Genomic DNA, 24599 nt, shown 5'->3' on the forward strand with positions numbered 1-24599 from the left:
GGGGAGATACGGGTAAGAGAGCAGGTGGGAAGAACCACATTCATGGAAACACAGTTGGTGAGGCCAAAGCAAGAGGCAAAGAAATAAAAGACACATCAAGGAAACATGCCATTGAACTTGGGTTTTAGGGAACTCTAGTGTTCCGGAGTAAATATAACTAGACAGTTGCAAGAAAAGAGAAGATAGGGTTAAAAACTCATTTCCACCCACGTCACCTCTGCCCCCTGCCTTACACACACACACACGCGTGCGTGCACACACACACACAGCCTTATTTATTATTTTTCATAGCTTTGGCCACCAGTATAATGTGAAAAGTTATCTGCTGACTTGTAAGCATGTGGAAGGTTTCCAGAGTATACTATAAATGTTTTCGGATTAACTGACAGTGTTAAAAATTTGGCCACCAGTATAATGTGAAAAGTCATCTGCTGACTTGTAAGCATGTGGAAGGTTTCCGGAGTATACTATAAATGTTTTCGGATTAACTGACAGTGTTAAAAATAGGAACCTGTTGGTTGAAAGACGTTATTTGCCTGTGTGTTAACCTTGCAATTCAATTTCTGTGGCTTTAGGAAATCAGCACTATACTTCAGTACGTGGTAGGAAGAAACAAATTGTTGCAGTGTCTTCATGCAAAACGGCATGCTCTGGAGTCTTGGAGGCAGCTGGTAGAAATTATACTGACAGCTTGCCCTCAGGACCTCATTCAGGCAGAGGATCGACAACTGATTATTCGTGATATTTTACAAGATGTGCATGATAAGGTGACATGCTTCATGAGTTACTTTATACTGCCAAACGAATATTTATATCATTTAAACATATAGTTGGCCACTCCTTTTTTCCCATTTTCCATTTGGAGTAAATAGAGTTGTGCAATGCCAGTGTTAAGACTTTCCTTGAGAAAGGTATTAACTCTGTACAGTAACGGTTCTCAACTAGAGTGTGTATCAGAATTTTCTAGGAAGCTTTTTAAAAATCTACATGACACATCTTACCCTAGACCTACTGAATGGGAGACTCTAGTGGTGAGGCCATTATGTTAATTTCCATGAAAAACCTCTAGGGAATTCTGATAGGACTCCCTTCTGGTTAAGAACACATTACCCAGCATTCTATTTAAATTTCTTTTTGTGTATTAGCTTCTACTGTGTTTGAACAATACAATTCCATTCTTATATTCTTTTTTTTTTTTTCTTAATTTTATTTATTTATTTTATTTATGGCTGTGTTGGGTCTTCGTTTCTGTGCGAGGGCTTTCTCTAGTTGCGGCAGGCGGGGGCCACTCTTCATTGCAGTGTGCGGGCCTCTCACTATCGCGGCCTCTCGTTGCGGAGCACAGGCTCCAGACGCGCAGGCTCAGTAGTTGTGGCTCATGGGCCCAGCTGCTCCGCGGCATGTGGAATCTTCCCAGACCAGGGCTCGAACCCGTGTCCCCTGCATTGGCAGGCAGACTCTCAACCACTGCGCCACCAGGGAAGCCCATTCTTATATGCTTATGGTAATTGAAAAGCTAAATGTATAAGACATGTTAATGACTGTAGCTGAAAGCAGGGTGCTCGCTCTGATTTGTCTTTCTGCTTTAAGATACTGGATGACGAAGCAGCACAGGAGTTAATGCCGGTGGTAGCAGGTGCTGTGTTCACCCTGACCGCTCACCTAAGCCAAGCCGTTCGCACAGAACAGAAGCAACCAGTAGTCTTGGGACCCGGAGAGGCTCATTATGCTTTTGTGCTTGATAACTCTTGCACCTCACCTCCGCCCGCAGAGAATGCAGTGGTGGGGTTTGCTTCTATTGGAGATTCTTCGCTTCATATCATATTGAAGAAACTGTTAGACTTCATTTTGAAGACAGGTTTTTTCATCTAAATTTCCTATAACTTACAACTTCTGTATTTGTTTTAACTTAATTTGAAAAAAGGTTTTTACGCTGCTATATTTTCCTAGGTGGCGGATTCCAGCGAGTGAGGACGCATCTGTATGGCTCTCTGCTTTATTACTTACAGATTGCCCAGAGACCGGATGAACCAGACACCTTAGAAGCAGGTAGAATTAGATTTCTGTCTTTTCTGTTTTTAGAGATTGGTTACTTTAAATTAAAAAAAAAAAAATCACCTTTTCATCTTTTGGCTCAGCAAAGCTATAATAAATGAGTCTTTACGGAATCAAAGGGCTTCCTCTAAAGTCAAGGAAGAATGTTTAGTTTTTCTAAAATTGTGACAATGGTACAAAAGTAATGTAAACACAGATCCTCAAATACTACTTTAGCTTATATATTTTTGTAACTCCCACTCACCTCTGGTCCCATTGAACAATACATACAGTACATATCTTTTAAAATAGCTCTGTTATTCCATAGTATAGAAGTACCATTTGTTTAACCATTTGCCTTATTCATAAGTGTTTAAATTGTTTCTAAATTTTTACTATCACAAAAAAGCTGCATCAAATATCCTTTTATATGCCTATATATTTCTCAAGAAGGATACTTCATGGTGGAATTTCCATGTGAAAGAGGGTGCACATTTTTATTTTAATAGATTCTACCAAATGGCCTTCTACCAGTTTAAATTCTCATCAGTAGCATACATATGTCTTTTTGTACTAATGTGAATTTTTTCTTGGATAAATTCCAAGGAGTTGAATTTCTTGGTCAAAAGATCTGTGTATTTATAAATTTATTTATTTATTTATTTTTGCTGTGTTGGGTCTTCGTTTCTGTGTGAGGGCTTTCTCCAGTTGTGAGCGGGGGCCACCACTCTTCATCGCGGTGCGTGGGCCTCTCACTGTCGCGGCCTCTCTTGTTGCGGGGCACAGGCTCCAGACGCGCAGGCTCAGTAGTTGTGGCTCACGGGCTTAGTTGCTCCGCAGCATGTGGAATCCTCGCAGACTAGGGCTCGAACCCGTGTCCTCTGCATCGGCAGGCAGATTCTTAACCACTGCACCACCAGGGAAGCCCAAGATCTGTGTATTTAAAACAATGATAAATCAACTTTGTAAACTATAGTTAGCTTTTTTTCTTTTTTTGGCTGCGCCGCTCAGCTTGTGGGATCTTAGTTACCCAACCAGGGATTGAACCCAGGCCCTTGGCAGTGAGAGTGCGGAGTCCTAACCACTGGACCACCAAAGAATTCCTGTATAGTTAGCATTTTTAAATGAGTTAATAATATGGATTCTTTCATCGCCAAATGTGAAAAATGTTTTTAACTATTCAGGAGACCAGCGTATAATACTCTTTGCCAGAGTTACTTTGCTATTTAAGAACTTGTCATAAATACCTTCTCATAATGGGCTCCTTGTGCTTTCTGAGAACCTTAATGAGTATTTGTTATTTTGTACACAGATTCTTTTTTTTTTTATAAATTTATTTATCTGTTTTTGGCTGCGTTGGGTCTTTGTTGCTGCGCGCGGGCTTTCTCTAGTTGTGGCGAGCGGGGGCTACTCTTTGTTGTGGTGCGCGGGCTTCTCATTGCGGTGGCTTCTCTTGTTGCGGAGCACGGGCTCTAGGCACATGGGCTTCAGTAGTTGTGGTATGTGGGCTCTAGAGCATAGACTCAGTAGTTGTGGCGCACAGCTTTAGTTGCTCCGCGGCATGTGGTATCTTCCTGGACCAGGGTTCGAACCCGTGTCCCCTGCATTAGCAGGCGGATTCTTAACCACTGCGCCACCAGGGAAGTCCTGTACACAGATTCTTAAAAACCACTCTGTGTGTAAGACTTAGATTATCTCATATTATTCATTCTGGCTATATATTTTTGTATAATATCTCCCTTAGAATGTAATAAGAGCCAAATGATGTATTTATAGGAATTTCCTACCAGCATAAATAATGCACAAAAATATTTTTAAGGTCGTTAAAAAGAATAGTTCAGAGAAACTTTTTAAACAAATAGGAGTTTTTTTTTACGAGAGATAATCCGCCAACACACCTCCCGCATTTTCCTCTTGACTAAAAAAATTTTTTAACACTGTATTTAGTTGAATTGGCAAAAATCACCACTTAACCACTAGGTGGAGCTCTACAACGTGCTTTATAAGAAGTCATTATCAAGATGTGGTAAAAGCAGTGTGACCATAAAAGAAGATTCTCCTTTTTTTTAAAATCTGTTATCTTTTTATTATTATTATTATTTATTTTTATTTTTCTCATTTTGGTCGTTGCGGGTCTTAGTTGTGGCTCGCCGGTTCCTTAGCTGTGGCATGCATGTGGGGATCTGGTTCCCTGACCAGAGATCGAACCCGGGCCCCCTGCACTGGGAGCGTGGAGTCTTAACCACTGTGCCACCAGGGAAGTTGCTCTCCTTTGTTTTTAATTTTCAAATGATCTATTTTTAGAGCAATTTTATCCCTTAAGTAGCTTTTTTTACTTAGTCATAATTACTGCTTATTTTGACTTGTTTTAGATAGATAGCAAAGTACTTTATTCCCTAGATACTAGTGTTTTTAATTTTCAAATTAGAAATATTAAATTTAATAAATATTTATTGAGCATATACTTTTGTGCCAGTGTACCTACTTTCTGTTGTTTTAAAACAAAAACTGAATTTTTAATGTCTATATACTTATTTTTTCATACCACTTTTTCTTTATTTTTATATAAACATATGTACTGAATACTGGGCAGCCATTTTCCCTGTTTGGTATAAAAGGAATCTGACTTAGAGAGGCTAAGTGACTTGCTTCTTTTTGACAGATCTGAGAATTAGAATTCAGTATCAGCAATGTATTTGTAGCTCATATCACAAATGACTAATTTCTAATAAATAAAGAGCATCTACAAATCAATAACCCAACAGAAAAATGGGCAAAGGATATGAGCAATTTAGGGAAAAGGAAATTCAGACGTCTCTTAAGCATATAGTTAATTTTCTGAAAATCCATATGGGTGGATCCTATCACTTTGAGCTGGCAATGCAGTAGATCTGGGGAGGAACCAAAGCATATATTGGGTTGGCCCAAAAGTTCAGTTGGGTTTTTCTGTAAGATGATATGGAAAAACCCAAATGAACCTTTTGGCCAACCCAATATTTTTTTGATAAAATTATTTGGAGGATCTTATATGTTTCCTTAATTAAGAACAGTGTAGTTCAAATCAGACATTGCTTTTGCATTTGTAATTCCTGGGGCTTAGTTGACAGCCATTGACATCATGAATATATCTCTTTGTATTTTTTTCACCTTTTTTTTTCTCTCTCTTTTCTACCAGTGACCACTAGAAAGAAAAAGTGGATAATTTGACCAGAGCCTAAATGTTTAATATGAACCCCAATTATTATGTTCTTAATTTCTCTATTGATCTGTTCCTTAAGCTCTAGTATTATAAAAATATTTCACATTTAAAAACAGATTGATAATGACGAAGATATACACTTTTCAGCATATTTTTAATCAGATTGATGTTTTCAATAAAAGCTTATAAAGCCAACCTATAAAGTTATGCTAACACCTCAGTGTAGAGGATATAGTGCATCCTCCTTACTTTTATTTCTGTGAGATTAGCCCTGTTTGAATGTTTTGTTGTAATTTCAGTAAAATGGATTATATTGCTTTTAAAACAGATTCATTTTTAACTTTCCATTTTCTAGGAGCATATCATTCAACTTTAATTTATAGTTGATTGATATAGCTGTATGGAAGATGTCAGTTTGAATTCTTAATTTTAAAATTGTTTAAATTGTAATTTTAAGCACTTTTATTATAAGTTTTTCTCATATGTTCTATTTTCTTCTAAACTGGCTTTTCTTTTTAAGTTTGACAAGTTAATGGTATTCGGTAGTATCTTTTATTTATAAATAAGAATTAGGAATTATAATAAGAATGAGGAATTTTCTGATCTGCTCATAATTCTTCTGGGCTATTGCGACTTTTGATCAAGAATATTCCTGTTGTTCTTTGTTTATGAAACCATAATATCCAATCATCTTTTTAAAAGAGATTAGAAAAGATAATCTCTTGCCATTATTAAATTTTTTAGAATCCTATCATGAGATTTTCAGTTTTTATGGTCTAGGTGTTAGTATGATCTAGAATTATAGTACAAGTACACCTCTGATTTTAGTCATAAAGTAGTGGGACTAAAAGGATTTCATAGAGCATCTTGCCTGTTGTTAACTCTGTTCTTGTGAATCCGACTCCAATAAGTGACTTAAAAATACAGTACCAGCTACAGGAATTCCCTGGCAGTCCAGTGGTTAGGACGCTGCACTTTCACTGCCGAGGACGTGGGTTCCATCCCTGGTCGGGGAACTAAGATCCTGCATGCTGCATGGTGTGGCCAAAAAATAAAAATAAAAAAATAAAAATAAAAATACCAGCTATAGCTATATATATGTGTATAGTGGGTGCAGGCTTTATGCTTGATGTGAATTTAGATGTACATTTCTCACCACTCTTTTTATTTTTTTTACAACCTGAGTCAGGTCCTAGAACCTTAGAACCTGACTAAAAATTCATAATCAGATATTTAAAAAATATCTTTTAGCTTTTATTTTTTTATTTAAAAATAAATATTGATTATAGGAAATTTAGAACATACTAATAAACAAAAGGAAAAGTCACACATTTTACCCTTCTAAGATAACTATCACGACATTTTGGTTATAGCCAGCCATCTTTTTTTATTGATTTAAATCTTCCCTTTTCTATTTAGTATTTTATCAGCTTTTCGTGCCTCATTAAGTAACATTTTAAATACCTGTATAGATTTTGCCACTTATGGATGTACCATAATTTATTTAGCCTACCCATTTTTGGACATTTAGGTTATTTCCCCTTTTTACAATACAAACAAAAATCAGTAATCATTTGGTGGTTGATTATTTTTAGTTGTTCCAGGAAGCAGGAAACATTAATTGGGTTCTTGCTTTCATAAAATCTTTTATCCTAGTAAAAATGGCAATATATGTGTTTATAAAACAATAAGCCTTAAATTGGATGATATAGACCAGATGCCAGCAAGCTTTTTCTGTACAGGGCCAGATAATAACTAATTCAGACTTTGCAAGCCATATGTTCTCTGTTGCAGCTACTCAACTCTGCCATTATTGTGCAAAAGAAGCCAGAGACGTATGCTATATTGCATTAAAATTTTATTTACAAAAACAAGTGGGAGGGGCTTCCCTGGTGGCGCAGTGGTTGAGAATCTGCCTGCGAATGCAGGGGACACGGGTTCGAGCCCTGGTCTGGGAGGATCCCACATGCCACGGAGCAGCTGGGCCCGTGAGCCACAACTACTGAGCCTGCGCGTCTGGAGCCTGTGCTCCGCAATAAGAGAGGCCACGATAGTGAGAGGCCCGCACACCGCGATGAAGAGTGGCCCCCGCTTGCCGCAACTAGAGAAAGCCCTTGCGCGGAAACGAAGACCCAACACAGCCAAAAATAAACAAATTAAAAAAATTTAAAAAAAAAAACAAAAAAAAACAAACAAGTGGGAGATCACATTTTGCCCATGAGCCTTAGTTTGCCAACCCCAAGTATAAATTACAAGTTTTATAAGAGTTAAGAAGAGAAAGGAAATCGAGAGTTTTGCTGGACTTTTCTGGTGGGGTTGCATTTACATAAGAATAAATGGAGGGCTTTTCAGGCAAGGCCCAAACTAGGAGGGAGTAAAGAACCAGGAGGATGTCTTAGCCATAAGCAGGGGATTAATTTGATATGAAGAAGTTGGTATTTAGGAAAGTTTGTGTGGCAGTGGTTTATATGGTATGTTGGAAGAAGGGAAAGATTGAAGTAGAAGAAATCATCTTGGTGGTTTCTAATGAATTAATTTATCCCCTAAAAAATTAGGATTTTTTTTTTCTTTTTTTTTTTTTGGCTGTGCCATGCAGCTTGTGGGATCTTAGTTCCCCAACCAGGGACTGAACCCGGACCCTCAGCAGTGAAAGCGTGGAGTCCTAACTACTGGCATTGAAAGCTCAGAGTCCTAACCGCTGGACCGCCTGAGAATTCCCTAAAAAAATGAGGATTTTAGGGACTTCCCTGGTGGTCCAGTGGTTAAGACTCCGGGCTTCCACTGCATGGGGCGTGGGTTCGATTCCTGGTTGGGGAACTAAGTAAGATCCTGCATGCCGCGTGGTACGGCCCAAAAAAAAAAAAATGAGGATTTTAAAGAAAGGACTTTTTTAAAAAAAAATTCTTTTCCATTATGGTTTATCCCAGGATATTGAATAGAGTTCCGTGTGCTATACAGTAGGACTTTGTTGTTATCCATTCTATATATGTAATAGTTTTCATCTGCTAACCCCAAACTCCCACTCCATCGCTCCCCCACCTCCCACCCCCCTTGGCAATCACAAGTCTGTTCTCTGTCTATGAGTCCGGTTTAAAGAAAGGTCTAATTAAACTGTAGAATTAGATTTTTCTTATTTCTAAGTAGTTCTGTCAGTAGTAATATTGGAACTTTGTGATCTATTCATAGTTTGAAAACTGAAATCAAATATTTCTTTGATACTTAACTGGTCTTCTGCAAGCCATTGTTTTTCAGATTTCATTGTGAAGCCCTAGGGTTCTTGCAGGGGTACCTGAGGGGTTATGTGGAAGAGCCTCTAGAGTGATGTGCCAGCATCTCTCTACCCTCATTTCAACCACAATGTTTGAACTAAGGAATTCACGGCTAAAAAATGTTAAACCTATAAAGTAGTGGCTTTCAGACTTTTGTCCAAAGCCTTTATTCAGATAATTTTGTGGCAATCCTATGCGTAAAACAGAAGAGGAGATGCCGTAGCTCCTCAGGCTGGGTTCCTGAAAACCCACCCACCGTGGTACCCGACCCTGAGAGCATCTGGTGGCATCCCTGGAGCAAAGTTTCTAAACTTGCCTTTAAGCTGTCAATCAATCAGTAATTAATATTGGAGCTTCTACTATGTGCTAGACACTGTGCTAAATTCTGGAGAAACAGTGGTAGACAAGACAGAATCCCGTTGTTAATAAGCTTACATTCGATGTGAGGAGACAGAGATACAAGCATGGAAACTAAAAAATAACATAATTTGAGTAAATCTGATAAATAAGTACTGTGGAGAAGATAAAATATTACTGTGATATATTGTGTGTGGGGTGGGAGGAGGAGGGAAGCTGGGTGTAGCTGAGGAAGTGATATTTGATAGAGGCTGGAATGACGAAGAGGAGGCAGCCATGCTAAGATCTGGGGAAGAATATAAAGAACAGCTAGTGCGAAGATCCTGAGACTGAAGGAAGTGCTGAATTTGAGGGCTAGTGTGGCGGCAGCGTCGGGGTGGAGGTGGAGAGTGGAGGGAGGTGAAATAGAGAAGTAGATGGGACCAGGTGACCGAAGGAAGTGACACGGTTGAGAAAATTAATAATCTCATACCCTGCTTTGACACTATTGGAAATTAAATATGACTAAAATAAAATCAAAGTAGTGGTAAAGATATTTTAGGGAGAAAATATCATTAAAACTCTGAAGGTTTGACTGCTGCAAACTTTATAGTGGAATATAGGCCACATTGTGTGTTACTTTTATTTTTCATGGTTAAACCTGCTTTGTTTTGTCCTCCATTCTGATCACCCTGTCTTGAGAATCTTTCCTCAGTTTAAAAACTGCTACCATTGACATATATGCACTACCAAATGTAAAATAGCTAGTGGGGAGCAGCCGCATAGCACAGGGAGATCAGCTCGGTGCTTTGTGACCACCTAGAGGGGTGGGATAGGGAGGGAGGGAGGGAGGGAGACACAAGAGGGAAGAGATATGGGGTTATATGTATACGTATAGCTGACTCACTTTGTTATACGGCAGCAACTAACACACCAATGTAAAGCAATTATACTCTAATAAAGATGTTAAAAAAAAACCAAACTGCTACCATGTACTAGTTGGGGAAAAGTCATAAGATTAGTTTCAAATACAGATTATTGCTGTATGTAGTGTATTTATGAAACTTTTCTAAAAGGTTTACAGGAATCTATGTAAAGCATATGATCCTATCTTTAATCAGTGTTCCTTGAATTAAATTAAATTAAATTAATTTAAATTATCTTCATAATGAGTATACCTTTTCTTTTTAATGAATATTTCAATTAAAAAATATAAAAGAATAAAATATCTGTTTTTTGGAAGCAGATCTTTGTCTACTTTGTACCTGCTCCTTTGTAGCCAAATTCTCATAGATCTCAATAAAAGATAAAACCAGATTGATTAGTGAAATAAATACAGGAATGTTTCTCCTGGGGTTTCATAATTCATTTTTATTTCTTTAAGGATAGTTTATCCTTTTCCTAATACCATTGTTATCTCAGTGTACATTCATGGAATAGTGCATTGTGTTCTTAAAGTTTACCTGCCTAGACTCATCGATTGATGGGTCTTTGTGTGCAGGTAATAATGGAAGGATTTTTCTGTTGTCGTCATGTATGAGGTGTAATTACTCTGTTACCAAACTGCTTTTTGCTGGAGTGTTTCATATGTCTTCTATTGTAACCCTTTAGCCAAGAAAACCATGTGGGAAAGGCTGACCGCCCCTGAAGATGTGTTTAGTAAATTACAGCGAGAAAACGTAGCCATCATTGAGAGCTATGGTGCTGCCCTCATGGAAGTGGTCTGTCGAGATGCTTGTGATGGTCATGAGATTGGAAGGGTACAGTAACTCCTGCTTAGTATTATAATTGGATAGATATTTTGACTTATTAAGGCATAAACTGGATTGGTTTTTCAAATGTATGTTATATATTGGGAATTATTTTCTGTAATATATTTTAGTGAATTTTCTTATTTACTATAATTTGGAATTTCTGTTTTGTTCATTCATATGTTTTGTTTACTTATGTTCAGAATCCTTTATTAGTTCAGACTGTACCCTCAGAATAATCTTTTTGCTAACTTTGAGATTTGCCTTACACTGGTAGAAATTAACCAGCAGAGATGCTGGTTAATCAAGATCTTGGCATAAGAGAATGCTGGATACATAGCTTTTATACTGAATGTATCTTCCTCTGCTTTTTCAAGGAGTATTTGCATTTATATATCTTTAAAATATTATGTCATACTGGTGATAATACAGTGAGAAGATAATTTCCTGCTGGTGGAAAATTACATGGCATTTGAATCATGTAGTACGCTCTCAATTATGTTAAAAAAAAATTTGGGAAGACATAGAACAAAGTAATCTGTGTTTATCAGATAATGTATTTTCTGTATAGTTTTCTGTTTTCTACAAGGAGCATGTGAAACTTTACAATTGGGAGTGAAAAAGCTATTTTTAAAAATCCCTTTCCTCCAACAAGTAATATTTAGATTTTGCTAAAATATATTTAATGCCATTATTTTAATGTATTAGGTTTTGTTTCAGAAATATAACTTTACCCTGAAGTTTTTTCTTTTATTAATAAATCAAGATTCTGGATACATACATACATTTTTCTCAAAAAAAAAAAAATGAGAGAGAGAGAATTGTATTGCAGGCAGCCATTCTCCTTGTAAGAAAACTTTTAAACATTTCCAGATAAAGGGAGTTACTGTTGTTGATTTTGGTAGCCATCTCCACATTTTGGACTTTGATCTGTTCTTCCATCAGATGCTGGCACTGGCTCTACTTGATCGGATTGTCTCCGTAGATAAGCAGCAGCAGTGGCTTCTGTATCTTTCTAACAGTGGCTATTTGAAGGTGCTTGTGGACAGCATGGTAGAAGATGACCATACTTTGCAGAGCTTACTCACTCCACAACCTCCCCTTTTAAAAGCCCTTTATACTTACGAATCCAAAATGGTAAGGCTTTATATTCACTTGAAGTTAGATCAACAGGTCATTTCCTCTTGGGGTTAAGGATATATTAAAGAAAATTAACGTGGCCTACATTTTGCATGGCCTACAGTTTGCATACAAACTGTAATCATTTCTAAGGAGTTTTAAATTTGGGGACATGTGCTAGAACTGTATCTTCTGAGCATGCCAAAGTTGAGTTGAAATGGTCCTGAGAGGGTTAGTTGGTTACTGAGACTGCTGCTTACTCACTTCGATTGCTGGTGGTGGCAAAGCGACATGACACCCAGTGGTCTATGAGGAGAAGAGTGAGCAAAAATGTCCTTCTGCAACGAAAATCAGACTGCTAGTTGCCTGTTGAAATTCCAGTGTAGATGTGCTGGTTCTACTTTAAACACAGGATTTTTCAATACAGTATATATAATTCATTTCCTTTCCTCCAAATCTATTTTAATTTGTTTCCTCCTGCTTAAAAATACCACAAATGTCACAATAAGAGAAGCACTAAAGTCTTAGATTCTTCATTAATTCTGTTTTCCCTCCTTCCTTCATTTATTCAACAAGTATTTATTAAATATCTGTTACATGCCAGGTATGGCACTAGGTAGTAGAGATACAGCTGTGAGCAAAACAATCTTCCCTGCCCTCCATAAGCCCACATGATGATTTAGTTGAATGCTTAATCCATGCAAGGCGTATGTAGCACTTCAGATATGCTGTGCCATTTACTCCTCATAAAAATCCTATGGTTAAGGTGGTATAATATACCCCTTCCTAGCTAGCTCAGAATTTCTCTTCACCAATGATTACACATCAGAAATGTGCTATGAGAAAGTCTCATTTTAATGTGAGACCCTTGGCTATGATCTCTGTACTGATGATTTTTGTTTCATAACTTCTTAGGCATTTCTCACAAGAGTGGCCAAGATACAACAGGGCGCTTTAGAGCTGCTGAGGTCTGGGGTGATTGTGAGGCTGGCACAATGCCAAGTCTATGACATGCGCCCAGAAATGGACCCACAGGGGTAAGCATCCATATCAATTTCTTTTTTTTTTTTTAATGTTTTTTTTTTAAATTTTTGAATTTTATTTTATTTATTTTTTTATACAGCAGATTCTTATTAGTCATCAATTTTATACACATCAGTGTATACATGTCAATCCCAATTGCCCAATTCATCACACCACCATCCCCACCACCCTGCCGCTTTTTTTAAAGTTACCAGTAAAGGATTATTAAGGAAAAAAAAATTTCAAACATAATTTTGCCGTTTATAATTCTGTTGAAGCAGTACTCTCATCTTGATGGTTTTGTTTGGTCATATACCCCTGCCATTAACTAATAAATGAAAGTTGCTAATAAGGGTAAAAGTGGGTAGGGACCTAGTGCTTTCCATTTTAGAGCAGTAACTTAAGAGGGAAATGGGAGAGCATTTTGTTAGACGTTTTTCTTCCCAACTTTATTGTTCTGTTTAGTAGAAGTACATATTTTCAATTATACTGGTCTTTTAAAGTATTGTAATGAAATTACAATTTGTTGTGGATTTTCTTTTCTTGATGACTTGAATAGTATTTTATATTTTTCTCATTTTAACATTTTACCAACTGCTTGCTAATTTGAAAGCTTCAAGTGAAACTATTTTAAGTTTCAAACTTTCTAGCAGATTTCTCAGTTGAGTTTGAATATGAATTTTTTCTTTTTTGTCTACATGGCTGCAGCATTGTTAGGGCCTATAGCATACCCTCCTACTGTTAAATAACATTTAGGTCAGTTTGAGTAATTTTCTTCAGAAGATCCATTGCCAAATTGTATGTTTGAGTTTTTCAGGCTTAACTATAGAAATATTTTACTTTTAGAAAAGAAAAATTTTTAATATCACTTTCTGAGGTTTTAAACATGAGAGTTATTACTTTCACCTTAGGTGAAGAGGATTGAGTAAATTGTATTCCTCAGTTCATGGCACATTATTATTGCCTGTCTTTGGAAAGCCTTTCTGTTATTTCTTATTATTTCCATATTCTGCTTTCATTCTTTTCTCTTCAACAGGCAACCATTTTTTTTGTTCAAAAATTTAAATAGAAATATTTACAATAAATAATAGTTTATTAATACAATGTTCTGAGACCTAATCTTAAAGGTTAAGTGATTTTACAATCTCATTTTAATTTTTAAAATCTTGTTTTATTTTATATAATGGACAATGTAGATTCATTTTTGGCTATGGATGTACAAGAGGGAAATTTGGGGAGAGTAACTTTTGTTTCTGTCTGTTTCTCACACATAGTCTCTGTGGCCCATGGGAACATTTAGAGTAGAATAAGTATGTTTGGGGAATTTTAGCACTGTCTTTTCAAATCTATGCAAATATTCTTTACGAAGATTTTAAAACATTCAGATAACTGTTTTCACTAACTGTACCTCTGGGATACAGAGTCCTCATTAGTAGCTTCACATCTTAATTAGCCACCTGTGATTGTTTGCCATGGAGATGGTCGGGGACTGTTTTAACTGTTGGACTGTTGCTCTCTCCTTGTTCACTGGATGTGAATCAAGCATGTTTGTCCTGAGAGATGCCCCAGTGTTCATCCCTACTCCAGTGGACCGGTACCGCCAGATTCTGCTTCCAGCTCTCCGCTTGTGCCAGGTCATCCTCACGTCTAGTATGGCCCAGCACTTGCAGGCAGCAGGGCAGGTAAGAGGAATCCTTAGTGTAGAAATCATCAAGTGCAAAACCTTTATTTTACAAACGCAGAAGCCCTAGGCATAGAACGCTTGACGTGAATTTACCTTAATCGTTCTGTCTGTGGCAGAGCTGGGTATTGCAGATAGACCCCTTGCACTTTGCTCTGAACTTCATTGGTCTGTTTTTGTACTCTTGTTTGAATGAAACACCACAGCTAATTAATAGAATAGTGAGATGGAAGGCAAGAGATCTAAATTTGTTGTTCTGCAAAAGGAAGCAGTTATTGTGATAGAAATAAGCTGGCTTCTAAAATGTAATTTAACCAGGTATTTTTATTAGAGAATGCTGTTCCTTTATTAGACCTTGCAGAAAATACAAAAGATAGATGATAATGCCACATTTAGTTGTGATATTTAAAGAATGAGTAATTTAAATAAGTGAGTTTCTAATAAAATATTTTTCCTTCAAACACTATAAATTAGTTTTATTTTCAATGCTTTTCAGTGAAATCTTCAAAAATATGTTTGTTTCTTAGACTAATAATGCAATATACAATTTAACCTTTCACTGATTAATTAGGCTTATCACTAAGAATCTGCAGTTTTTTATTGTGTTGCTCTATTATTATGATACCCTCAGGAATTAGGACACATCCTAATAATTTATGGTGATTTTATCTGCTTTCCCTGCCATCAGTCTTCAGGCATACCTTCCCAAGATAGAATGCTGCTGTTTCTAGTGTGGTACCTGATTTTATATTGCATTAGTCTAGGTGACATTCTACCCCTTTCATATGCGGCCTTTGAGTCAGTTCTTTAACACTCAAAAACTTTGTCTTCTACTTTCTCGAGATTAAGGTTTTTTAGTAGAAGTGGGACATTGTGATACAAGGCCAGTCTTATACTGAGCGTAGCGGAATTACCTGAAGAGCTTCTTTAAAAAATGAAGATTACTGAGTTTCATGTCCAACAATGATGGGCTGAGGCCAGGAATCTGTATTAAAAAATAAAAGGGGCACAGTTCCTGAGAGATTCAAATGTTCAGCCAGTTGTGGTGTAGTCCCTGCCTTCAGGGCATCTATAATCTAGTTAAGAAGCTGTTTGAAAGTGAAAATGAGTGGAGTCTTCTATGATGGTACACTGTAAAATGCTAAGCTGAAAGGGCAGAGTTTGGAGGTCAAGATTTGTATCTCATTTATTTTCATCATATCAAAAGGAGAGTTAGACAAAAGCTTTTATGTGACTGTCCCCATGTCACACTAGTCAGACTTTCACAGAGCAAACTTGAATTCAGTAAGTCATTTTTTAAAAATAAATAAATAAATTTATTTATTTATTTTTGGCTGCATTGGGTCTTCGTTGCTGTGCATGGGCTTTCTCTAGTTGTGGCGAGCGGGGGCTACTCTATGTTGCGGTGTGTGGGCTTCTCATTGCAGTGGCTTCTCGTTGCAGAGCACGGTCTCTAGGCACACGGGCTTCAGCAGTTGTGGCACGTGGGCTCAGTAGTTGTGGCTCGTGGGCTCTAGAGCGCAGGCTCAGTAGTTGTGGTGCACGGGCTTAGTTGCTCTGCGGCATGTGGGATCTTCCCGGACCAGGGCTCGAACCCGTGTCCCCTGCATTGGCAGGTGGATTTTTAAGTACTGAGTCACCAGGGAAGTCCCAGTAAGTCATTTTTGTACACACTCATTTTAAATTCATGTTCTAGTTCCATTTAGACAAAAATAAAAAATATAGGGGTCAAATAATAGTTTTCATACAGTAGTTCCAAGTTATATTATACTCTTCTATAGTAGCTTCTAAGTGTATTAATCTCTAAACTTCGAAATAATCCTTATCTTTAGCTTTCTTATGAAATTTAGTTAGATGTTTGCTTCTTGAAGAAATAAATTACGTAAATGCAAAAGACAACTGCTTATCTAATATTCATTACATTAAATTACTTGCTTCAATGTTATTAAACAGATGGATATAAATTTATAATACAATTTTCTACTCTTCCACCTCTGTTTTTCCATTTCCCCTCCTTTTCTTCGTCTTAGGTGTTGCAGTTTCTCATTTCTCATTCTGATACCATACAAGCAATCCTGCGCTGTCAGGATGTTAGTGCTGGGTCTTTGCAGGAATTGGCTCTGCTGACAGGAATTATAAGTAAAGCAGCACTTCCTGGTGAGTTGATTATGTTGAATGGATTTTTACCAGTGCTTTACAGACTGACATACACTTAATAGAATGAGGTTATTATTACTTTGCAGCTATATATGACTTATTTGAGATTGGAACTAACAGAGTTAACTGCCTTTTTTTTAAAAAAAAAAAAATCTATTTATTTATTTATTTTATTTTTGGCTGCGTCGGGTCTTAGTCGCGGCACGCAGGATCTTTGTTGCGGTACGTGGGATCCTCTGCTGCAGCACGCGGGCTTAGTTGCCCCGTGGCATGTGGGGTCTTAGTTCCCCGACCAGGGCCTGAAGCTGCGTCCCCTGCATCGGAAGGCGGATTTCTAACCACTGGACCACCAGGGAAGTCCCCTTAACTGCCTTTATTTGAAGTAATATGTTTATAAAAGTGATATATGGTCAGTATAAAAAATTCAAAAAATTCAAGAAAATAATTAACACTCAAATCCCACTATCTAGAAATTATCAAATGTTAACATTGGTAAGTAGCTTTTCAAACATTGCTCTATGTATATGTATGTATTAGTGGGGTGGAGGGGCGGTGGAGAGAAACAGACATACAGAGGTAATTTACGAGAATGGGATACCTTTTACATGCAGTTTTAGAAAACAACTATTTAATTTTATGTGAACTTTACAGATGAAAAACTAGTTGAAGAGAAACTGAAGACATTGATGAATTCCAGACAAATGTTTCTTTACTACAAGTGTACAAGAGATATTAGTTCTTAAAAGATCACTGTGATTAAGAAGAAAAAAAGATTATGATAAATTACTAAGATATTTTGGTCATTAAAAAAAATTTTTTTTACTACATATAAATTTTAGACAGAATCAACTAACTCCTGATGTGAAAGATGAAGTAATGAGTTATTTTACACTACTTCTTCCACCCTCATGTTGTTTGCTTGTATTATTTTTACTTTGTCAAGTAAATATCATTTATATTCAGTCCTGCAACCATAATAACTTCAGCTATTTAGTTTTACTTATATATTTGCATGGATTCACAGAAAAACACTAATTCTTTTTTTCCTCCTATAGCTTCACCATTTCTGAGTTCTTTCTTTTGATTTATCTCTTGGTATTTTTAATTCATATTGAGGTCCCCTCCCCTAAGAAAAAGTATAAAATCTTCCCTGAACTCTCTAATGTTTACAAACATCTAAAGGTTGCCTTTATTCTTGAATGACAGCATGGCCTACTATTAATAATAATGTCATATGTTTTACAAATGAGGAAACTGAGGCGCAGAGAGGTTAACTTGTCCAAAGTCACACAAATAATACTGTAGGGTTTTTCATGCAATGTGGCTTCTGAGTCTGTGTGCTTAACTACTAGCCTATACTACCTCCATCTTTATATTGCTGTGGAGAAGTCTGAGGCCAACTTCTGATTCTGCCCCAACACCCGCAATATTTTTTCCTCTCTGGGCATGCCTCAGTGCCTGAGCCCTTTGTGTTGGGAGAAGGAGAGAGTTTGGCAGGGCGGAGTGCAGTGCATGTTAAGGTACTTAGAGCCTGTGCTCATTCTGAGGAGATCCCAGGGTCAACTCCACCCAGCCTTGGAGTGTCTTAGTCCTGTGTGCTTCTTATGTTCATTTCCCCACTTCATTCCAGTGTCCTGAGATGATACCAAGACAGGCCACCCTTCTTGCCTTTACTAAGGTCCCATAGTGCAATGTAGTGTTTCTTCTCCAAATGGTTTTTACCTTGATTTCTCCTAATTACTAGTTCTCCTAATTACTTAATTTACTTAATCACCCGAATATGCTTCTTTGCAAATTGCGGGGTCTCCATGAGAATTTGCAAGAGTTTGTTGGCTTATCTTCTTTTCTCTGTACTGCTTCTGAGGGGTGGGATGAGGGTCATGAGTTGAATTATGCTACTTACTCCCCTGGAATTTTCTTCATCTCCCCCCTTTTTTTTTTCCTTAACCACCACCATGCTTTAGTATTTATGGCGTTAGTTGGCCCCTTTCCCTTTTTGGTGAATTTCATTTATTTGTAGGTTGATTATAGAAGGGACATTCTATGATACTACTTCATTTCTGCCATCTTAATCCAGAAGTCCTGAGTTAGTACAGAGAGAATTTACCTTTTATCAGATCCTCTGGCAAGGTGATTTTATTGATGAATTTTCCTTTCGTTACTTTTTAAAAATACTTGAAATATTCTGTATTTTGCTAATAGCAGCATTTAACCCTGTCACTGTATTAAAGTTATATTCAGAAAGGCACAGTTTATTTTAACATGCTCATGATATATTCAAACAAAATAAAAGAATAAAGTAAAAGCACCCTGACCAGCAATTCCTGCTCCCTAAAAGGAACCAATTATCAATTTATACTTTGTTTTTCCAGCAGTTTCTCTGCACGTGGTGTAAAAATTTTTTCCTCCCTACACAAATGAAATACCATACACACTGCTCTGTAAGTTTTTCCCCACATTATGTCTTGGGGATTTTTTCTCATCGGCATGTATAGTTCCTACCTCACTCTTTAATTGGTGGAATAGTTTTCCAATTGTGAGGTGGTTACCCAGACCCCTATGACACGTTGACTGTTTCCAATCTTTTTAAAAATTTCAAACAGTGTGGCATTTAATAACTTTGTGTGTGTGTGTGTGTGTGTACGTATACATATACATTTTTGTATATTTGAGCTGGTAGGCTTGGTAAGTTCCTGGCAGTGCTTGGTCAGATATAAATATACTTATATATATATATATATATATATATATTTATACATATATACCATTACATACATGTGTGTGTATATATATACACACACACACTTTAAAATAATTTTAAAAGATAATGCCAAATACCCTCCTAATTTTTAAAAATAACATTTAAAAATAATTTATACTCCTCTTAACCCTACTCTGCCCAGTTCAGCCCTTGATTACATATGGTTTTGTATTATCCTATAATTTTACTATATGGTTTTGTCTTAAATGCTTAGCCCAGTGCCAGATATGTTGTACCTCCTCAACTACTTATCATCAGGTTAATTTTTTATCTGTGACCCACAGATATTCTGTAAAGTGTTTTGGAGTTGAGGATGATATATATGGTCCACAGCACTCAGGTGGCATGTAGTGGAAAGGTCTTAAGAATCTGAGAATTGGACTTCCCTGGTGGTCCAGCGGTTAAGACTGTGCTTCCACTGCAGGGGACACGGGTTCGATCCCTGGTTGGGGAAGCTCCGCATGCCACTCGGTGCTGCCAAAAGAAAAAAGAATCTGAGAATTGCTAGGTTTTTAAAATAGAGGCAGCAGTTGGTGTGCAGGAGGAATGAAAGAACTGGGGAACAGCAACACAGGTCGCAGAGATCAGAAAGGTTAGAGACAAACAGGAAAAAGCCAAAGTTCCATGATAGTGTTAAGTGCAAACTCCAGCTTTCGAGGGGTTAAGATGGAAAAGGAGGGCATAAGAATCACAAGCAACAAATGGAGAAAAAAATATTTCAAGAATTTGATATTAACCAGGTTTTTACTTGGTTTTGTTTTGTTTTGGAGTACAAGGGAGACCTGAACACATTTTTAGATAGTGCGGAAAAATCCTCTGCGGTAGGGTAAATTTTAGAAAGTAATTAAATAAAGTGATTCTGGGAGCCTACTCCCCGTGGAGGTGGAGGTGGGAAAGGGAAAGGAGCTAGTAGAGCAGTGAGGTGCAGGTGAGGTAACAAGCCAGCACGTGCCAAGTGATATGAGTATTTTCTGTAGGTCTGTGTAGAGGTTGATGGGCTGAGAAATCTAAAAGGAGGAAGGCTTGTCATTATAAGGAGCAAAGGATAAGGTTCCGGGTTATGTGCTATGGAGTGTATGCTTGGAAGTAAGAAATGGATTAAAGGGATTGTGAAAACACATGGATAGTTAGTTTAGGGTGGCTAGGACAGGATCAGCTGGGTTCTCCTCATGGCTACAGTCATGGAACAAAGAAATAAACCAGTGGAGAGAATGACCCATGGCTTTGCTTGGAGGGCTCAATAGAAATAAAGCGAGTCCATGGTACTATAAAAGGTTGATCAGCTTTAGGGATTTCGTAATGGGTCCAAACTGAGAAATTGAATGGCAACTTTTTTGTGTATGTGTAAACTGTACTTTGCCTAAGGGAAAAGAAAAAAAATCAAATGGTACAATACATAGATAAAAGAAGAAAGAAATGCATTTCATTCTTAGTGTTTTATATTCTGAAGTGTTGCATGAGAAAGTAATTTACTGCTGAGTTTAGAAAATTTTAACTTTTATGTTTATAAATAAAAAGTAGATTTTTCTCAAAAACTTTGAAGTGCCTTTTTGAATTACTGATTCAGTCTAGATTTAGCTTGCATATGACTGAATATGTGGTGTGGTACACTTACATATTGTGTGGTGGTGGTATGCAATCTTTGTAAAGTCGTATTTCTCAAACCTCCTTCATGGTAGAGTCTGTGTCTATATATGCATATATATATAAATATATATATTTATACATATATAAATATAAAATAGTAAAACTACCATTCCTGGTTTTTTAATGTTTTTATTTTTTTGATTATAAAACTACATTTAAAAGCATTCCATATGTTATAGGTATACTAAGTGAACTTGATGTTGATGTAAATGAAGGATCTCTGATGGAGCTACAGGGACATATTGGAAGATTCCAGGTAACTGATTCTTTCTTACTTCTTTTTTATTTTTTAAATTAAAAAAAATTTTTTTACTTCTTTAAAGAGCAGATGTAAGACTTGTAACAAAATACAGCAGTCCTCTCACTGATCCTCCCCACTCTGCTCCCTGAATTTGGGTAAACCCGGCAACGGTTTTAATTGATTCTTTCATATCTCTAAATAATATGCTTATGTTACTACTACTTGATTTTCCAATTTTAAGAGTCATCTATTGACCTTCCATCGAGAAGGATGAGAATTTAGATCTCTTTACTCCTGTTCTTCCGTCATACAATACGTACCTCTCTCGTAACGTGTCCCCACCCCCAACTCTAATCGTATCATAATTTCGATTAGATTAATATTTAGTGTTATATTATTATTACCATGAAATGTCATTTATGAATAAGCCATGGATGGACCATATGTTACTTTTCTATACATTATGTTTTTCCTAGAGTAAGTAATTGTTTCTTTTTTTTATTTGCTTGGTTTTATGTACTTATTTCTAATTTATTCCCAAACTCTCCTCCAGTTATGTAATCTCTTTTCAATATATTCAAACATAGTAGATAGCTTATCAATTAGATATTTTATCACAGTCTTTCTGGGAGCCTCCTGGCCTGCTTTTATTTGAGCACCTTCACTTTTTTTTGGCTGCAGAAGAATTATATTTATATAGTAGAATTTATATTCCATTGTTTTAGATACAGTAATTTTCTTAACCAGTCCTCTTTTCATGAGCTGTTTTTCAAGTTTCCAAAAGAAAAATGCTACCATCAGCATAATTGTTATCACTGGGTGCATGGGTATACAAGTAGTACATTTTGAGTCATTGTCAAATAGCACTCCAGAAAGGCTTGTACTCTCTCTAACCAAGCCAAAATACTCTGTTTTTTTTTTTTGGTTTTTTTTTTTAAGCCTTCTAACTTTTTTCATTGGTGGGGAGAAAAAAATATTTTTGATGCATCTTTCATAAGGTAGCCTCTGGAAATGTGTTAGTGCATCTGTTTTTGTCTGTAAGAATAGCAAACAGCCAGTTTTAAGTTTTAAAAAGAGTATTTTGACAAATTAAGTTTATATTATAATCTCCTTAGTATGTTTTGCCTTATCCATACATCCATACTTATTATTTAAACTAACATCAGCTTAAATTAGATATTATATAATATATATGGATGTATATATGTAGGGGTGAGTGTGTGTATGTGTAATACCAATGTTTTAAACGTGTTTTTATTGTGCACTTACTATGTGCAGAACACTGTACTAAGCACTTTAAATACAATTCAATGTCTCAGGTAATCCTAACAATAATCTTATAAGGTAGGAATTGCTATTATCACTCTAGAAATATGAACACAGAGGCTTGAGGAAGTTAAGTAACTTGTCCCAGGACATATAGCAAAAAGTCATGTACCTGTAATTGGAACCCACATCTCTGATTCTGGACCTGCTGCCAATTTTGCAAAGCTTGTCCTTTCCCACTGAGAACCTTAGGAACAATTATATTCTCAAGTGAAAAGTACCAACATTTCAAACAAATGAGCTTTGTGATTTATCTGCCAAGGTTACTTCTGTGTTCCCAACTCCTTTTTGAAGTCCCCAGAAGCAGCCACAGGAGTAAGAGCCTTTAAATTTGAGCCTTAGTAGACAAAATTATCACAAATCTGCTTCTGTTTGCCATCTCATTTTGCTTCTCATTGTTTACTGATTAGTATTTATTTAATGGGAATCTACTAAGAAATTATTTGGTGTGATACAAAAAATCTTTGGCAAGCACTTAGATTTTAGTGGGGGTTAACTGCTAAAAGAATTAATATTCTTTTAATGAGTTGTCTGCCAAGTAAATACATTTGCAGAAAGGTAAATTTTAATATTGCTAACTTTAGTTGAGTCAGTTGGAAGTAAGAAATTAGATGCTTTAACAAGTGATTTCACTCCCCACTGAGTTTTTCTTTTTTATCTCCCTCAAGAAAGATAGGTCACTAACTTTAAACATATACAAATAGATATGAACAAAAAAGTATCTTTTCTTTCCTTAGCGCCAGTGCTTAGGACTACTAAGTCGCTTTGGTGGCTCTGACAGACTGCGTCAGTTTAAATTTCAAGATGATAATGTGGAGGGGGATAGAGTGAGCAAGAAAGATGAGATCGAACTGGCTATGCAGCAGGTAAGAGGAGTGAGAGTTGTGTAACTATTCTTTAAGCTTTTTATGTTTTTGGAGATATTTGAGAAAAATAATAGATGTGGGTAATTTTACAAATTGATTTGTAACTTTGTTATAATTTTACAAACTGATCTATAACTTTGTTCTCCTTCAAATCTGGATTTCCATGATATGAGGCATTTGGGGAGCTAATATTTTTGTTACTGCTTGTTCTTCCTTTGTAGATTTGTGCCAATGTCATGGAATATTGCCAGTCACTCATGTTACAGAGTTCCCCTACCTTTCAGCATGCTGTGTGTCTCTTCACCCCTAGCCTGTCAGAAACCATTAATAGAGATGGGCCCCGGCAAGGTGAGCTAGCTAGTTCTTTCTTTCTGTATTTGAGGAATTAAGTTGCCAGGATTATGACAAGCTCTAGTTGACCCCAGTAAGATGCATTTTTTTTTTTTTTTTTACCACCAGTAATGAATGGGAAATTTTTAAAACGACTTCTTTAAGAAGGAGTGATGAGGAGGTACTGTTGTCGGACCTGTGGATACAGCTGGAGAACTGGAAAGAATAGAGAAATTTGCGATTTTCTGAGGATGAATCTGGAAGAGCCATGTGGGGAGAGTATAGTTTTATGTAGCGTGTGAGACCCTAAAGGCTCTAGGATTGGAGAGTAAACTAGCCAGGTGAAAAGTATGAAAATAGACAGTTTGTATGTTAAATTATGTTAAGCTGAATTTAGTGTGCCAGTTGGGTTTTGTATTCAGCTCCAAATTTCTGTAACATAGCAAAGTAAAATTTCGATACTTAGTAAGCTGATGTAGCCTATGATTCCCTAGTGACCCAGTAGGGAAGATTAGGAATATGAGGCCAGATTATGGATTGGTTAAAGCTTTTGTCCCATGGGACATCCAAAAGCCAAAGCCCGTTTGGATGTTGGTGGTTGTATTGTGATGGACTGGTGGTGATCTCAAGAAACCTTTTGTTTGAGATTTCTGTGAATCTTTTGTCACATTTTCATCGTCTTCAGGGTCTTATTTTCTCTGAAAATTGCTTAATCACATAAAATATCTATTTAATAGAATAATATTATGAAAAAAATATGTTAAGCTAAGAACTCTTGTTTGTCTAACTCCATTATAAAATGTCCTAGCAAGTGGGATTAAGAAAAATTTTTTTATTGAGGTTTTTTATTTACATACAA

General features: G+C 36.6%; 1 protein-coding gene across 4 annotated transcripts in view; it reads left to right on the plus strand.

The window, feature by feature from the left end:
- NUP205 (nucleoporin 205) overlaps positions 1-24599 on the plus strand; it is a 93415-nt gene that overhangs the window by 50770 nt on the left and 18046 nt on the right. For 3 of the 4 annotated variants that reach the window (XR_014266813.1, XR_014266814.1, XM_082472848.1), the window contains exons 28-38: positions 576-767; positions 1591-1858; positions 1951-2049; positions 10450-10598; positions 11535-11726; positions 12624-12745; positions 14275-14413; positions 16443-16569; positions 21157-21233; positions 23282-23410; positions 23632-23758. Coding sequence is in view for 1 of the 4 variants with exons in the window: in XM_082472848.1 (XP_082328974.1) it covers positions 576-767; positions 1591-1858; positions 1951-2049; positions 10450-10598; positions 11535-11726; positions 12624-12745; positions 14275-14413; positions 16443-16569; positions 21157-21233; positions 23282-23410; positions 23632-23758 (1621 nt within the window). In the remaining 3 variants the exon portion in view is untranslated. The remainder of the gene's footprint in view (positions 1-575; positions 768-1590; positions 1859-1950; positions 2050-10449; positions 10599-11534; positions 11727-12623; positions 12746-14274; positions 14414-16442; positions 16570-21156; positions 21234-23281; positions 23411-23631; positions 23759-24599) is intronic. The other variant, XR_014266812.1, reaches the window with a different exon arrangement.

The sequence above is a fragment of the Balaenoptera physalus genome (genome assembly GCF_965194825.1).
Source record: "Balaenoptera physalus genome assembly, chromosome: 8".
In the NCBI taxonomy this organism is placed as follows: Eukaryota; Metazoa; Chordata; class Mammalia; order Artiodactyla; family Balaenopteridae; genus Balaenoptera; species Balaenoptera physalus.